This window comes from Abramis brama, assembly GCF_963993115.1.
Source record: "Abramis brama genome assembly, chromosome: 1".
NCBI lineage: Eukaryota > Metazoa > Chordata > Actinopteri > Cypriniformes > Leuciscidae > Abramis > Abramis brama.
In genome coordinates, this window is record NC_139963.1 from 67,170,927 (window position 1) to 67,188,663 (window position 17,737).

Below are 17,737 nucleotides of genomic sequence, written 5' to 3' on the forward strand. Positions count from 1 at the left end.
GCGTGTGGACTATAAAAAGTATTGTAAGGAATGTCAAAGTCAGACGCTGATTCACCAAGGACGGCCTCTCCGGGGTTAGATGCCTTGCCATTGCGCCTCATGAAGATGAAAGCTGATGTTCATGTATGTTGTCGAAAAATCTTTCGACTGAATTGTAAGTATGGAAATTTATATACTTATTGTTTAGAACGAATTCGACTGACTTTACCTAACATGAGAATAAACAAAATAAGGTAGAAGGTGTCTATATTTAATACCCTAACAAGGGGTTAAATTAAGCACCATAAAACAATATATATATATAATTTTTTTTTTTTTTTTTTATTAAATTATTGTATTTTTTTTCCTCTCTCATATTATTAAGAGTAGGAAAATAGTAACCTAGTTATATGCATAGAAGCTCCAACATAGTAGGTGGCGGTAATGCACCATAATGCTAGTGCCACCCGCCATAAAACGTAACGAAGAAGAAGAAGAACGCGTTCGCTACTTTCCCATTGACAATAGTTTGCAACACTGTTTCCCTCATTGAGAGTTTCAGCGTCGAGTCTTCTGAGGTGAGGAGAGCAGTTCACGGTATTTCTCATATTTACACAACCATCACACACACTTTATACAGTTTGATTAAGCGACAGACTCATTTCTGTATTGTTTTCATCGATCACAGCGATACTTGTGCGTCTTTTCTGGCGTCTTCCTTCTGAAATAAACATTTAGTGCAGCAGCAGCGAGCATGAGGAGAATATGTTGAGTTCATTCAGACCTGAGCGAGTTTGTGTTCGTTTGTGTGATTGACTCGATGTTTGTGTGAGAACTGTTACTGAATGTCAAGAGTTAAAGTGTGAGATCTGTGAGGGGGATCGATGGGAAACGATCTCAAGTGTTATACTGATAAGTTACTTTACGTTGAGCCTATAATAAGCAACGTCAGACATTTAAAATCAACTCTTAAATGTTAATATTAATAAATGAATAGCGCTTTACTTTTGGAAATATATTGCTTTGTGATGCTATTTATTTTTAAACGTTTTATGATCATTGTCAGATTCAGCGCACATAAAATGTAATATTTTAATGATTTAAGTACTTCGTGATTGTCATGAAATCTAAATATATTTAGATTCAAATGTACATATTATGCTTATGTAATTATTTATCTGTAGAGCAGTTTTACAGGCTTTTATCATGTATCCTGACTCAAATAATGTGTTTCTAACAGCAAACACTCAGAATAAAGTGAGATGATCTGCTGATGATCCTGAATGGCTTGTTGAATGAGTGTTGATAGTCTGAGGCTCATCAATATTAACAGATCTCCTGAAAACACTCTTTATTTCATGACAATAGTTCCTGTTTTCACCTCATTTATTAGATCTCCTGAAATTCGTCATCAGTGATGCTCCTCCCACTGCAATTCTCCATTAAATGCTGGAAAACAAGTGAAGACGAGCATCAGGAAGAGCTGAAATCTGCAAAGACTGAGTTTATTAAAGAGGACAGTGAGAACATGAGTGATCCAGAACCCTGCAGAATGAAACACACTGAAGATCCTGAAGAACAAAGAGGTTGGTGTTTATTCTTCATTCATTCAGGATGCTGAAGAACATTCATGTTAGAAACATTCTATCACATTTAGATAAACAGTTCAACTATGAAACGGTACAGAATGTTCTGGGTTTTCTTCAACAAATGGTCAGTAAAGGGAGGTTTGAGACATTTTTATATTGATTGTCAACATCAGATCAAGCTAAATACTATTTTAACCGTTTTATTTTACATAATTTATATCTGGTTCCCAATTTGCAACAATGTTACCAAAATTTTAGTCATTTTCAATATAGTTTACTAGATTAGTTTTTTAGGAATAATCAGTAAACACTAAGTTACTGATGAACAGTTGAAGTTGTATTTGTCAAATATCATACAAGTTATTGATAATTATAGAGATTCTTCTTCTTATAATAACCTTGGTAACAGGGTTGATGAATGTGATCAACGTAGGGGTGTGCGATGTTGACAAAAAATGTTATCTCAATATTTTTGGGGATTTTGCCAATAACAATAATCAGATTTGTAAAATATTGCACACAGGAAAACAAACATGTATGTAAACTAGGGCTGCATCTAACGATTATTTTTGTTGTCGATTAATCTATCTGATTTACTTAAGTAACTCGTCCAATAACCGAAAATGCACTTGTGTTTATCTGCAAAAAGGTTCACATACACTAGATTGTAGCATAGGCTACTGTTAATGTAAATATAATGTTAGTCATTTGTTTTTAAAGTCTACATTAGAGACCTGCGCGGGACGGATTTCTCCCTTAATTCCTAAAAAACTGACGTCTCAGTTCATTTCGATCTCAAAAATCTCTGTTATTATCAATGAAACTGGCTGCTCAATGAATCTTTCATAATATCTACACTGTGTTTGCTATAATCAGATGATTTGCCAGTATGCAGAACTTAGCACTGAACAAAAAGTCCATTTTGAGCGGCGAGGGGATTCTATCTTAAATGCATCTGATTGGCGTTTAAGAAATCAACACACATGTCTGTGATTGGCTACGTTGTTCAGCGCTGCAAACATTTTATAAATAGATAGAAACTCTGGCCTGTAAATCGTTTCTTTGTTGTTTTAGTTGTTCTTGTTGCTTTTGTGCAACAGATGAATAATTTATTCAATTTATAGATAATTCTATTTTGCGGGAGTCCAGCGAAGCGATTTTAAATAACAGTTTCTATTTGGACATATTTTAAAAGTTTTTTTTTTCTGTGATGCAAATTTTAGCAAATTTTAGACAAATTTTAGCATAACTATTATTATTATTATTATTATTATTATTATTATTATCATCAATGTTGAAATCAGTTGTGGTGCTTTATGTTTTGTGAAACTGTGATAGTTTTTTAAAGGATTATTTGAACAGAAAGTTCATATATAGATTTTTTAAATAGATTTTTTTTTTAAACAATGTTAAAGTTTTACTGTCAATTTTAATCAATTTAATGCTTCCTTGCTGTATGAAGGTATTAATTTGTTTTGAGAAACTACTGACCCCAAACTTTTGAATGGAAGTTTGTTTCATTACTACATTTACACTACATTTATTAATTTAGCCTACACTTTATTGACTTAGAAATTAAGAAAATGGTGCAATTTATGTTATATGAATAAATATATTTTGATTCAATATGTGTAGGCGATATGTATCGTCAAAGTTCTTATATCTCAAATTAAAACCCAGTGATGTCCGCAGATCTTATGGTAACAAAATAAAAACGAAACTAAGATTATTTCCTGTATCATAAAGAAAAAAAAAACATTTATTTTGTGTTACATGATCCTAATGGTGTTGCCTACCGTACCTCTATGAACAGTGCTAATTCAGGCTAAGTAGCCTATACACTGTGACAAGAGCCAAAAATAAATAAATTATAATAATAATGATGATGATGATGACACATGCAAAACAGAGAGAATTATAAAATATAATAATTATTCATGGTTTGCTACAATTACATGATTTCTGGTGTGATAGCCTATATTGGGAATTTTGACCATGATCCCATGCAATTAGCACTGGGGCTGGGACGGTATGGATTTTTTCTTACCGCGGTTGAAAAGCAAGAAATTACCGCGGTATAGCGGTAAACCGCTTTAAACCTCAACCCCCCTCCCCACGTTTTTTTTTTTTTTTGCGACGTCGCGGCTGGAACAACAAACAAAGTGTGGCGATGATAATCTCAGGTACTCTTTATGTGCTTTATTTAATGTTAAAAGCATGCAATGTGACTTTGAATATCGTTTAGTGCTTCAGCTTTGTAGCTGTAAAAACAACAATTTATAATTCACCTCAGATCTTGAAATTAAACAAATGGAAATAAGAGCGTTCAAACTGTGAACATACAAGTGTATTCTTTGACAAAGATTGTTTTAGTAACTCAGTAGCCTATGTATTTTTAATAATGTTTAAATGGTGTAATATTTGTGAATTTGATTATGTAGCTGTCGAGATTACTCTGGTGCTGTGCACTGGCCGCGACTCCGAGGGTTGACAAACGCGGTCTTCACGTGAGAGAATTGTGTTAAATAAGCATGTGCAATTAAAAGCTGAGGTCCTGCTTTTGGGGCTTCAAATTATAGGCTATAATACATTTGCAATATAATTGGGAGTCTGCACAGTGTTTATTTTGAAAGTGACTTTTTTTTTTTCTTTTTTTTTTTTTACACTTGACTTGGATGCAGCGTCTGTCGAAAATAGACTAGGCGCCTATCTTTAGCGAAGAGACGCTTCTGAAACGCGCCGCGTCGTGGCTGGTGTAAACACAAGCATTGACTAGAGTGGGCGCGATCAGCTCCGGTAGCCGCGTAACTCGCCACAGATAGTGTAAATAAGGGGTTATAGTCAATAGCCTACGAATGAAATGTTATTGTGTCATGGAACATTGCGCTCCCCAACTTGTTAACCTGTTAGGGCCTGTTCACACTAAAAACGCGTAGAAAACGCTAGGCGCGCCGCGTTCTCCTTTTACCAAAGCGCTAGGGCGGTTGCGCTCTGGAGGCGTCTGTCGTTGCCAGTGTTGGTCAAGTTACTTGGAAAAAGTAATTAGTTACTGATTACTGATTACTTCTCCAAGAAATTAATCCTGTTACTTTACTGATTACTTATTTTCAAAAGTAATAAGTTACTTTACTAGTTACTTTACTAGTTACTTTTCAAAAACATGATGCATGAAATGAATACGCTATAAAGCAATAGACCTTTCTGCTTAATTCTATTCTTTCTGCATATTCCATCATCTAAAATTGGATCAAATTAAACATTCTTTTTTAAAACGTGTTTTATTAGTTTCAGTATTTTAACTTTATGCACATTGCATCAATGACTCACTCATTAAGATGGTCGCCTGCCGCCTCCTACTGGCGGTTTATAAATATTATTTCTATGCACAAATAATATTTCTTATTTGTATATTCAAAAAATATTTTAAATAATCTCATTACATTATTTAATGCCGTTTATTTGATTGGTAACAACCCTTTAGCATCTTATTATTCTATTGTAATTTATTGATCAAATTTAAGAATTTTAAATGAAAGATGAAGCAAACAATTATGGAAAAATGCCCTTTATAAAGGTTAAAATATAAATATGCCGATTTATATATGTTAAAGCTGACTGAACTGATGAGAATACTGATTCGGAATATGAATGAATGAATGAATGAATAGTTTTTATTTATTGTGTCTTGCATACTACTGTATGCCCAGCCCTAGTGGGCTTGTAAGACACCAATAACACCAACCAAAAAAAAAAAAAAAACAGTTGTCAGACAGTAGGCACAACATACATGAACTTATTTAAATAAACAAGTCTGCCGCCGCATCCAGGCTTTACAAACAAAAGTAGCCAATTTAAACGCATTAAAATTAAACAACCATTTCATCTTGTCATCATCACTTATCCAGAATATTTCAGGCTTTTTAACAAACAATTCACCAAATAATACATTTCTAAAATCATCGTAACGTGGGCAATATAACACAAAATGAGTTTCATTTTCAACCTCTCCTAACTCACACAATCTACAGAGTCTGTCCTCTTCAGGAGTTTGAGTGAACCTGCCAGTTTCTAAGGCCAAGGGAAGGATGCCAGTTCGCAGCTGAGCCACCAAAGATCGTTGGTTCCTTGTCAAATTTGCCTTTACATACAACTCTGTTTCATATACATCTTTAATTTGGAAGTAAGTCCTTAGCTTTGGCTTAGCCATAATCCCAATCAGCCATTTATGTTTAAAATTTGACATCAAATTGGATCTGATGTTATTGACGCTACAAGGCAAATAATTACAGAATACGTACTGGAGTTGTACATCAGCAAAAACAGTCTGGAGCTCTGCAGCCCAGGGGGACTTACTCTTACTCCACAGAAAAACTTTTTTTGTTACTCTATTTTCAGGCAGATTAATAAATCGATTCCACAGTCTAACCATTTCACATTTCCTTTGGACTGAACCAGGAACCCAGCCCATATCACCCAGCGCTGCCAGCACAGGGACAAACTTATGAACCCCCAAAAAGCAGCGGACTGCACGATTTTCTACAGCATCCAGGGCTGGGCTCTGCACGGCCCCCCACACACCAGCAGCATAATTTAACACAGGGGACACACAGGCAGCATACAACTGGGAGAACGTACCATAACCAAGATCTTTACATATTTTTAACTTGTTTATCACAGAACCCAGGGCTCTACTGGCTGCAGCAGCTAAGACTTTAACTCCTCTGTCAAACAACATAAATTCATCAAATACAAATCCTAAATACTTATACTGGGTTGCATACTCAAGAACGGTATTACCAAAAGTAAAAACTTTTATACTTCGTAAAGTAACACCCTTCCTGAAATGCATAATTTGCGTTTTTGCTTGATTTATAACAAGTCTCCATCTACAGCACCAATTTTCTAAAACATCTAACATTTTCTGTAAATCCTCTTCATTTTCAGCCAGTAACGCTACATCATCAGCATAGAGCAGAATGCCAACAATGACACCGTCTAAGCGCACCCCTAAGTTTAGGTGTTTAATTTCAAGAGCCAAATCATTTATGAACAGAGAGAACAGGCATGGGGACAAAATATCCCCCTGTTTTACACCAAAAGGAATACGAAACCACTCAGTCTGCTCATCATTCACCTGAACACATCCCACACAGTCTGCATACAGAGATTTTAATGCCCAGTAAAACTTCCCATCAACCCCTGCCTGGAGAAGCTTCAAACTTAACAAATCCCTATTCACCCAGTCAAAAGCCTTTTTAAAATCCACAAAACAAACAAAAGTAGGTTTGTTTTCAGTTAATCTAGTTCTGACAATTGTTGAGATTATATAAATATGATCAATACATGCCCTGTGTTTTCGAAATCCATTTTGTTCATCTACTAGATACTCTGTTGTTTCCAAAAAATTACTTAATCTAGCATTTAAAATACTAGAGTAGATTTTATAAACAGTACTTAGGAGACTGATTCCTCTGTAGTTAAGAGGTATGCGAGGGTCATCTTTTGCTGATTTAGGAATAGGTTTAATGATTGATTTATACCATGTAGAAGGAACAATACCGTTGTCAAAACAAAATTTAAATAAACCATGAAGCATATGCCTAAGATGTAAAGACTTTAACACCTCATTTGGAATTTCCTCCACTCCCATAGCCTTCCTCAACTTGGCCTTATTAAGAGCATCGCTCACTTCTTCCAAGGTAATATCAAAATTCAGATAAATATTTGAACGGCTGTTATCACCCATAATTAATTCAAGATTTTCTTTTACTTGAACTGAGAGAACACTGAACACCGGGTCAAAATCTTCAATATTAGTCAGACCTGAATATAAGTTTGAAAAATCCAGTTCCCATTTTTTAACCAGTCGCTCTTTTCTCAGCTCCACTGCACCATTTTCCATGACAACTTCCATAGGAATGGTCTTGATTGTATATGGACCCAATTTATTAATCTCTTTCCAAAATTGTTGTGGATTACTTGTTTGTAAATGCTCAAATTTTAATGCTTGACCCCTATTAAACATTCTTTTATAAAATCTTACATATTTATCAAAAAGTGACTGCTTCTGCTTATAATTTTCCCTCAGATCTTGTTTACTTTGAGACGCTTTACACTTAAGAAACCCTCTCTCTGCTATTGTTCGCTCATTCCATAACTTTTGAAGATGGACATTCCAAAAGGGCTTTACACCCCGTTTAAACTGTTTTTTCTTAGATATACTATTTTTACTTGAGTTTATTTCCCCTCTAATAAATTTACAAAAATCCTCATACCACTTATCAACATCCTCCTGAGTATTGTGGCACAGCCCTAGCTTATTTTCTAGCCCTTGCACTGCCATTTGGCAGCTAGTAGATGTTAAAAATGTCTCGGAATAAATTATATTTACAACACACACACAAATTATTATTTTTTTTTTCTGTTCTAACAAATGTTTTTACTCGGACAAGTGAATGACCGACCAAAGGACAAATGAAAAGGCTTAAATGTTGAGCCCTGGTATATATTTTTTATTATTATTCATTTATTTACCCATAAACCTGTCTTTAGGAAGCCATAAGTTACAGTGGCAAGAATAACTTTGTGAAACCTTTGGGGCTGGTGGACAGGGTTTACATTAAGAAAGGAGTTTGCCTTAACCTAGTTGATCATGCATTTCTTTTCTTTTATTCCACAGCTGATGTGTGCAGTTTTTTATTGCTTGCATTAAAATAATTTTCTCTTGTTTTGTTTTTTAATTGCAGTCTTTTTCTTCTGCCATTCATGCTTATCAGCTCCATGCAATCTTAAGTTTTTCTTGGTTCAGCTGCACACAGTCTGAAAAGGGTTTTTGACAGTTTGCTAAAATAAAAGACCCATTCTAAGAGCTGTTGACTTTTTTATCTTGGGAAAGAACGTTAAACGAAACGAAAGGCATGACAAATCATGACATAAGACTGACATCACTCACAACGTACCAATGCATTATCCCTCATGAACAATAACGTCTGATGTTTGCACGTGCATACAGTTTACCATTACGACATCGTTCATGAATAAACATGACGTCTGAACACGGACAAACGGTGCGTGTTGACGCGTCAAAATTCACGCGTTTCGTTTAAAGACTTTTGAACGCGATCGCTTGCCATAGTGTTTACCACTGACTTCGCGGCGCTCATGTCATTGTCAGTCACGAGTCACGGCTCACGTCGCGAGACAGTCTCGCAGTATAACGCAGTAATGCAGCCTGCTTAAGGGGAAGTAACAGTAATCTAATTACTGTTTTTGAAATTGTAATCCCTTACTTTACTCGTTACTTGAAAAAAGTAATCGGATTACAGTAACGCGGATTACTTCTAACGCGTTACTGCCCATCAGTGGTCGTTGCTATAAGCAACCATCAGCTGCACACTCCGTTAAAGTTGTCACGTGACCTACGGTGCGCTTGCGGCATTCTGAAAAGTTGAGATGCTTTTATCTCGATGCGGCGCGGACGCGCTTGGAAAAAACGAGCGCGTCGCATCGCGACCGCGTCGCTTCCATTATGAGCGCGCATACCGCGCGCTTACATTTGAAATAACGAACTTGAGCACGCAAAAGACGCGATATGTGAACAGGCCCTTAAGCTGCAACCCCACTTTTGAAAAATCCCCAGAAATGACATACCCAAACTGAAACAGATACAGTTCATGAACCCTTTGTACTAAAAGCACAAGTATGATCTCATTTGAAAGCTGACACCTGGCAGTTTATTGTAAATGTAGAATTAATTATTGTCATAATGAAAATTTTTTTTATAAATTTTTGTAAAGTTATTAGAAATTTATTTTTATGAAACATCTTCATGAAAATAAAATTGAAGTTGACACTGTAGCAATCTAGAAATGCACTGCAGCTAAAGCCACATGTCTGACCATATTATATTTAAAATATGAAGATGATAAGTCTAAAACTCTGTATTTAGTTAAATTTTTTTCAAGATAGAACCACCTAGAGCTAGCTAGCATGTTAGCTTAGCACACCATCAATACATGACAATTTATGAGATTAAAACCATGTTTGTGCTCCAAACTTACTTTAAAAGCAAGTGAAGTGTTTTAAATAATCTTCTTGATCTAATTTGGCATCAGATAAAAAAAAATCAGACAGAAAATATACTATTTGATCATATTCTGCACAATGATGGTCTATAGATTAGCATTACATTATAAATATAATTTATTATTATGAAAATACCTGGCATGGCTTGAAAAACACAGGTAACTCAAATATCATTGCAATCATGTTTATTGTCTTCAAAACATCTTTATCTGCATGTTACAGCGCGATTTCTGTAGCTGTGTGTGTATCAGTGACGTCCTGGAATGTCACATGATTATGGCTCTTCATGTTCCATATATGGATTATTATTGTGCATAATAGCGCCCTCAGGCTATTGGTATGAATTGAAAACACAGTAAATAAGAGTGCCAAACGCTCATAAAGATTGCATCAACACATTTGGGTATAAATTAAATAAATATTATTCCTGTCAATAGAAATCTGATGTAAATCTATGAGAACACTGATTCTTGAGAGTCGGGACAAAACACGTTTTAAAAAACTTTTTTTAAAAATACACACTATATCAATTAGAGTTATATGTTTCTGCAGAGAAAGGTCTTAGCTATTTAACCATGTAAAGGAACAGGTTCTAAATAAAAACACATTTTTAACAAATAAACATGTTTCCCTTCAGAACTGGATTTGTGTCAACTCCGTCAGACACACTAAAAAGTATACAATTTTAATTCTTCAAATCCAACAAGAATCTAAAGTTCTGAAGTATATTGTAATAGTGTTTAGTTACTCTGATATGTAAAAAAAATCCAATATATAAACTTAAGTTGTGATTTCACACTATTCTGAAAGCTCAGATTTCTAAATATTTGCATTTTCAAACTTTGATTTTAATTTCAATATTGTAAAAACAAATTCCTTAAATAAATAAAACATAAGAGGATGTAGATCAGATGGTCCTTTATTACAAAAACAACATAAACTGAAGGAAGAATAAGTTTTTTCCCCAAAAAATAAACAAAAACATACAAACATCCAACGCTGTTGACGAAGATCTGACGGTGTTGACGGAAAAACTGACGGTGTTGACGGAAAATGTTTGAATGTTTTACCTCAGATTTGTGAAATGTTCACCTGTTTGTCATGATATGTTCTGACAATAAAGAGTAGTTTAAAATCACAATTAACGCTCTGTTTTCTACAACTTTCACTTAGGAGCAAAAATCTGCCTTTAAACTTGAAAGACATTTATCGTGATAATTATCGATATCGAATGATATAAAAAAAAGATTGTGATCATTTTTTTTGGCCATATCGCCCAGCCCTACACTGGCTTCTCATTTCTCTATCTCTGTCTCTACATATATAAATATATATATTAAAGTGCTGGCAAAGTTACACGTTACACAATAATAAGTAGACCACTGCCTGCCCATTATCTACAAGTCAGATGCGTATGGTTAAATAATGGAATGCATGCTATGTATAAGCATTTGTGTAAATAAAACCCTGAAATAACAGTTTAACCCTTCACTATATTCACAAATAATATTATATTCACACATTAAGAGGTTATTGGTGGATTTGTCAACTCCGTCAGCTTACAGGTCAACTCCGTCAGGTTCTAAGAACCGTCTGACGGAGTTGACGTAAGGGCATGTATTTTCCTGCCAAAGCATGTATTGTACACTGCAGCTAGGTAGTTTTTCCTCAGTTGCTAGCTGTCCCAATAACCTCACTAAAATGCTTAAATTCAATCCACTATGGTTTTAAAAAAAGTATCTTAACAGAAAGATGGTATTGACATGGTGCAGCTGTGACCATAGGAATATTGACATTGTTTGTCTAAAATATAAAAAAATGTAAAATGTACCAGAGCATGTGTGGTAGTGCTGCATTCACCACAGGTAGGGAGATGAAAAGGGGTCCTCAGGGATATAGCTGACCATGCTATTTCCTGATTTAAAGAGCTTTATGAAAAAATCTGACGGAGTTGACAGAAACTGAGGACACAACTTTAATAGGCAGATTTTTATGGAAAATATTGTTTGATGTTCACTTCATGCATTGTTTTTTATATTTATACCCCTTATTTTTTATTTGATATATGTTTTCACAATTGTAGAGCTTTTTTAAAGTTTTTTGGGATGGTTAATATTGTGACCTCTTGCTGAGGACAAGTGCAATAACATGGTCCTTCTAACCACAGACCATACATTTAAGCAAATTTTCCCCAAAAAGATAAAAAGTTTATTCTAAAAATCAGATAGGTATATAGAATTCCTTTAGATTTAACTTTGTAAGTATGTCAATCATGATGAATTTCTTAATTTTTGCTATAAATTAGACTTTTCTATGTGGGACATGTTTTGTCCCGACTCTCAAGAATCAGTGAGAATCTATCAATATTTCACCAAATCTGCACATTTTTGAGCTAAAAGCCCTGAGGGACGTTGTTTTGTGTATCGCTGTCATGACGACAGCACAGAGTTTTTTTTTTAGGAATGAAACCGGCTGACGCGCATAATTCATATTAAAGGTATCGACTCATTTTTTCATTTCATAACTCCTGACAGAAATTAAGAAATAACTGTCGCTATAAGTTTCTCAGAATACAATAGTGGTCAAATACTGAAACTTGAGTCTTATATCTTTTTAATGATGTATAGTTTGTCAAGGTATAACATTAAATCTGATAGTAAATTTGAACTTAATAAAAAAAACAACGCTTCAGTGCGTGGGCGCACTGGCAACGGTTAACAGGTTAAAGGTCGGATTTGCTCCATCTTTTGATAAGTTTTGTTTAGAAAACCATGAATCCATGTAAGACACAATGTTATTAGACACGTCATAATGAATCCATGTCATTAGGCACAACGTGAACATGTGAAGGCCAGTGTTTGTTTAAAAAAAATATATATTTTTTGCAGTGATGACGGTGACTAGCTCACACCCGTGGTAGGTGTCACGTGACTGCGGTATTGCGGTAATGCGGTAACCATCCCAGCCCTAATTAGCACAACATTAGAACTGCATCCCATGCAATTAGGCCTACTATATTATATTCCTATAACCATTTGCGCTCGTGATTTTCACCGCTAATCCACTTAAATCATAACATTAATCGTGTAGGTCAATCACAATCCCTCACGGAAGGTCCCCACCTCTGGTGAGCTTCGTTGACAGATTTAAGTTGAAGTTATAAATTAAAGTCTGTTTTATTGTCGCCGAATGGGGCATAGTTTGCATAGTAAACAAAGCACCTTTCTGTTCGGCCGTAGTTTAAAGTATTCCCATACTTTGGATGATCGTGGTCTGTCATTTTCAGCATGAAAGGGAGCAGAAGCTACTCGATATTTAAACGTACCAATGAATGACGTGTCGACGCATTTCATGTGTGTTGACGTATTTTCATAGTCGACGTAATCGATGACGTTAGGGCCCTAATGTAAACAAAGTCTACAATTTAAAGACTAAAAGGTAAAATAGCCTTTATAATATTAAAGTCACTAGAACAGAGGAAACAGACTTTTAGCAGCTTGAATATTTTTTTTGCCATTAACTGCGTTTCTTCTTAGTTTTGATTGATTCGCTTCCGTCACAACGATCATTTGTTATTAAATTAGGGGCCGCTAAGACGACACCATTCTCTCTACACAAACTTTAAACGCGAACCTGTGAGAAACGCTGATGGCGTTCACATGCGCATTAAGAATTGGTTCTATAGTTATGTGCATTTGAATATATGTGCGCGGGTTTGAAATTCCCTACAGACCAAGCCTAAACAAAGTACTGGTCTTTCCTTTATTTTTTCCTTTATTTTATTTTGTCACTTCAGGGTAGGTACGCGAAACGCATTTTTCCAACAGTGCTTTATCTGTAGAGTGGTAAAGGGATCCTCCATAGGGAGAGACTAGTTGGCACTTCAGCACTGCATTGACATCGGGTCCTATCAAAACCATTCAAATTGCTCCTAAAAAAGACAACATGCGCTTTTCGGCAATATACGGCTTTATTGCGGTTATTGTCATGCTTTCCGTCAGTAAATGACAGCTGCTTTCTGGCAGAGCGGGAAGGAAGTATTTGCACAGAGAGATACAAAGCACGACCGGTTTGAGGGTTTCTGATTGCATAAAATAATAAAAGAAACAAACAAGTTCATGGCGAATGAAGTGGTAATGAATGAAATGAAATTTTATGTTTTTCTTTCATGTCAGACCCGATGGAAGAGACCGAGGAGAGTGAAGAACTGAGTGAAGTGAAGGAGGAGAGTGAAGAACTGAGTGAAGTGGAGGAGGAGAGTGAAGAACTGAGAGAAGTGAAGGAGGAGAGTGAAGAACTGAGTGAAGTGAAGGAGGAGAGTGAAGAACTGAGAGAAGTGAAGGAGGAGAGTGAAGATCTGAGTGAAGTGAAGGAGGAGAGTGAAGAACTGAGAGAAGTGGAGGAGGAGAGACAAGAACTGAGTGAAGTGGAGGAGGAGAGAGAAGAACTGAGTGAAGTGGAGGAGGAACATCATGTCCAACCTGGAGAAAAACCTTTGAGTCGCTCAAAGACTAAACAGACATTTTTAAAGAAAAGAAGAGCCAAGAAATCTTTCACCTGCACTCAATGTGGAAAGAGTATCACAACCAAACAAAGTCTTGAGCGACACATGAGGATCCACACCGGAGAGAAGCCGTTCACATGTGATCAATGCGGCAAAACATTTCTTAGGTCATCAGAGCTGAAGAAACACCTGACAGTTCATATGAAGGAGAAGCCGCATTCATGTTCTGTGTGTGGAAAGAGTTTTTCACTGCGGCAATCTTTACATAAACATGAGAAAACTCACACTGGTGTGAGAGAGTACATGTGCTTTGAGTGTGAGAAGACTTTTACTACAGCGTACAAGTTAAAACGGCACCAGAGAATTCACACTGGAGAGAAACCTTACAAGTGTTCACACTGTGACAAGAGATTCAGTGACTCATCATCTCTGAAAACACATGAGAGGATCCACAGCAGAGAGAACCTGCACACGTGTGATCAGTGTGGAAAGAGTTTCACAACCAAACGAGGTCTTGAGATTCACATGATGATCCACACCGGAGAGAAGCCGTACACGTGTGATCAGTGTGGAAAGAGTTTCACAACCAAACAAGGTCTTGAGATTCACATGATGATCCACACTGGAGAGAAGCCGTTCACATGTGATAAATGTGGAAAGAGTTTCACAACCAAATTAGGTCTTGAGCGTCACATGATGATCCACAGCAGAGAGAAGCCGTACACGTGTGATCAGTGTGGAAAGAGTCTCACAACCAAACAAGGTCTTGAGATTCACATGATGATCCACACCGGAGAGAAGCCGTTCACATGTGATCAGTGTGGAAAGAGTTTCACAACCAAATTAGGTCTTGAGCGTCACAGCAGAGAGAAGCTGCACACGTGTGATCAGTGTGGAAAGAGTTTCACAACCAAACGAGGTCTTGAGGTTCACATGATGATCCACACCGGAGAGAAGCCGTACACGTGTGATCAGTGTGGAAAGAGTTTCAGAACCAAACAAGGTCTTGAGATTCACATGATGATCCACAGCAGAGAGAAGCCGTTCACATGTGATAAATGTGGAAAGAGTTTCACAACCAAACGAGGTCTTGAGCGTCACATGAGGATCCACACCGGAGAGAAGCCGTTCTCATGTGATCAGTGTGGAAAGAGATTCCCATGCAAAGGTAATCTTAAGAGTCACATGAGGATCCACACCGGAGAGAAGCCGTTCTCATGTGATCAGTGTGGAAAGAGATTCCCATGCAAAGGTAATCTTAAGAGTCACATGAGGATCCACACCGGAGAGAAGCCGTTCTCATGTGATCAATGCGGCAAAACATTTCTTAGGTCATCAGAGCTGAAGACACACATGACAGTTCATACGAAAGAGAAGCCGCATTCATGTTCTGTGTGTGGAAAGAGTTTTTCACTGCGGCAATCTTTACATGCACATGAGAAAACTCACACTGGTGTGAGAGAGTACATGTGCTTTGAGTGTGAGAAGACTTTTATTACAGCGACCAAGTTAAAACAGCACCAGAGAATTCACACTGGAGAAAAACCTTACATGTGTTCACACTGTGACAAGAGATTCAGTCACTCATCATCTCTGAAAACACATGAGAGGATCCACACTGGAGAAAAACCTTACATGTGTTCTGTTCACACTGTGACAAGAGATTCAGTCGATCATCATCTCTGAGATCACATGAGATGATCCACAGCAGAGAGAAGCTGCACACGTGTGATCAGTGTGGAAAGAGTTTCTCTTTTAAAAGTGACCTGAAGCGACACATGAAGATCCATGCAGTGGAGAAACCACATCACCACAGTCTGAAATCACAGTAGCTCATCTTTATGTGCGGAGAAACATGTTTTTTCTAAGTTAGTTTCCCAACAGCCACGATAAACGACAGGACATTTTCACATTAACACGAATGTTCGGCACCAAATTCACATGAGATTTGTCTGTTAAGACCAATGCAAAAAAAGTCAGTAAATGCAATGTCAATCTCTGACAGTAGGTGGCGCTCATGGAAAAAAGAAAAAACTGTGCATCTTTCTGGCCGTTTCTCACTATGCGTTCTTGTCAAGTCAAGTCAACTTTATTTATATAGCGCTTTTCACAATACAGATTGTATCAAAGCAGCTTCACAGTATTAAATAAAATAGTACATCAGTGTTTGTTTCTAGTGTAAAACGTCCACGTTTGGTAATGCTGATCAATAGTATTGTTGATTGATTAATTAAATTAAGTATCCCCAACTGAGCAAGCCAAAGACAACAGTGGCAAGGAACCGAAAAACTCCATCAGGTGACCTAATGGAGAACCTTGGGAGAACCCAGGCTCAGTCGGGGGCCAGTTCTCCTCTGGCGTTTATGAACTAGAGACCGGATTTAACTGTAAGATTAAAAATATTATATAAATGCCTGGCTGAAGAGATGCGTCTTTAATTTAGTTTTAAACTGGGAGAGTGAGTCTGAGCAACGAACAGTATCAGGAAGGCTATTCCAGAGTTTTGGAGCTAAATGTGAAAATGATCTCCCTCCTTTGGTTGATCTGGATATCCTAGGTATGACCAAAAGCCTCGAATTTAGTGATCTTAAAGAGCGCGATGGATTATAGGGCGATAGAAGATCCGTTAAATAGACTGGAGCTAAGCCCGTTTAGGGCTTTATAAGTCAGTAGCAATACCTTGTAATTAATACGGAACTTTATAGGTAACCAATGCAGTGATGATAAAATTGGTGTTATATGGTCATATTTTCTTGATCTAGTAAGAACTCTAGCGGCGGCATTTTGGACTAACTGTAGCTTGTTTATTGAGGATGCAGGACAACCAGCTAATAAAGCATTACAGTAATCTAGTCTCGAGGTCATGAACGCATGAACTAAATTTTCTGCATCAGAAACTGATAGCATATTACGTAGCTTAGCAATGTTTCTAAGGTGGAAAAAAGGCTGTTTTTGTAACATATGAAATATGATTTTCAAAAGACAGGTTGCAGTCTAGTACAACACCCAGGTCTTTTACTGTAGAGGATAAAGTAACAGGACATCCTACTATGTTAAAGTTGTATTGTGAGAGGTTTTGTGGGCGGTTTTTTGAACCGATAAGTATTACCTCTGTCTTGTCTGGATTTAATAAAAGAAAATTGCGCGTCATCCAAACTTTTATATCTTTAAAGGGACACACACAAAAAACGTTTTTGCTCACCATTAAAAAGTGACAATTTTAACATGCTCAGGGCTCCAGACTAACTTTTTGCCTTGGTTGCACTGGTGCGCCTAACTTTTTTATTTGGGAGCACCAGCACAAAATGCAGTGCGCCTTTAACGCCACGATTTCAAGGTTACCTTTTTATCACGCTCCATATACATTCATATATATAATATAAATGATTTTAAACAAGAATAAGGTGAAGGTAAATACTTTTTTTAATTTGAAGCACAATTATACTGTATATAAAAATAAAAATCTTTGTTTAAGAAATGTTTAGTGTGCTGTTCATTTTTACATTGTTCAAGTTAGAGCTGGGTATTGGCACAAATGTCACAATTCGATTCAATTTTGATTCACAAGCTTGCAATTCGA

The 17,737-nt window shown here is 36.6% G+C and overlaps 2 protein-coding genes across 4 annotated transcripts in view; one reads left to right on the forward strand and one right to left on the reverse strand.

Annotated features, from left to right (window-relative positions):
* Positions 1-17,737, reverse strand: part of LOC311078910 (uncharacterized protein) — a 427,873-nt gene that overhangs the window by 299,538 nt on the left and 110,598 nt on the right. The gene's annotated exons all lie outside the window — the stretch shown is intronic.
* On the forward strand, positions 472-17,587 carry LOC311094249 (uncharacterized protein). Its single transcript, XM_084132062.1, has 3 exons — positions 472-557; positions 1,373-1,565; positions 13,829-17,587. Exons 2-3 carry the CDS (start codon positions 1,397-1,399, stop codon positions 15,841-15,843), a joined length of 2,184 nt encoding a protein of 727 aa, XP_083988188.1. The 5' UTR covers positions 472-557; positions 1,373-1,396; the 3' UTR covers positions 15,844-17,587.

Bases quoted from the DNA above. Each gene is read 5' to 3' on its own strand.
- LOC311094249 (XM_084132062.1), top strand. From the start codon at position 1,397: ATGCTCCTCCCACTGCAATTCTCCATTAAATGCTGGAAAACAAGTGAA. The intron at 1,566-13,828 runs GTTGGTGTTTAT...CTTTCATGTCAG, and splicing joins AGATCCTGAAGAACAAAGAG to ACCCGATGGAAGAGACCGAG.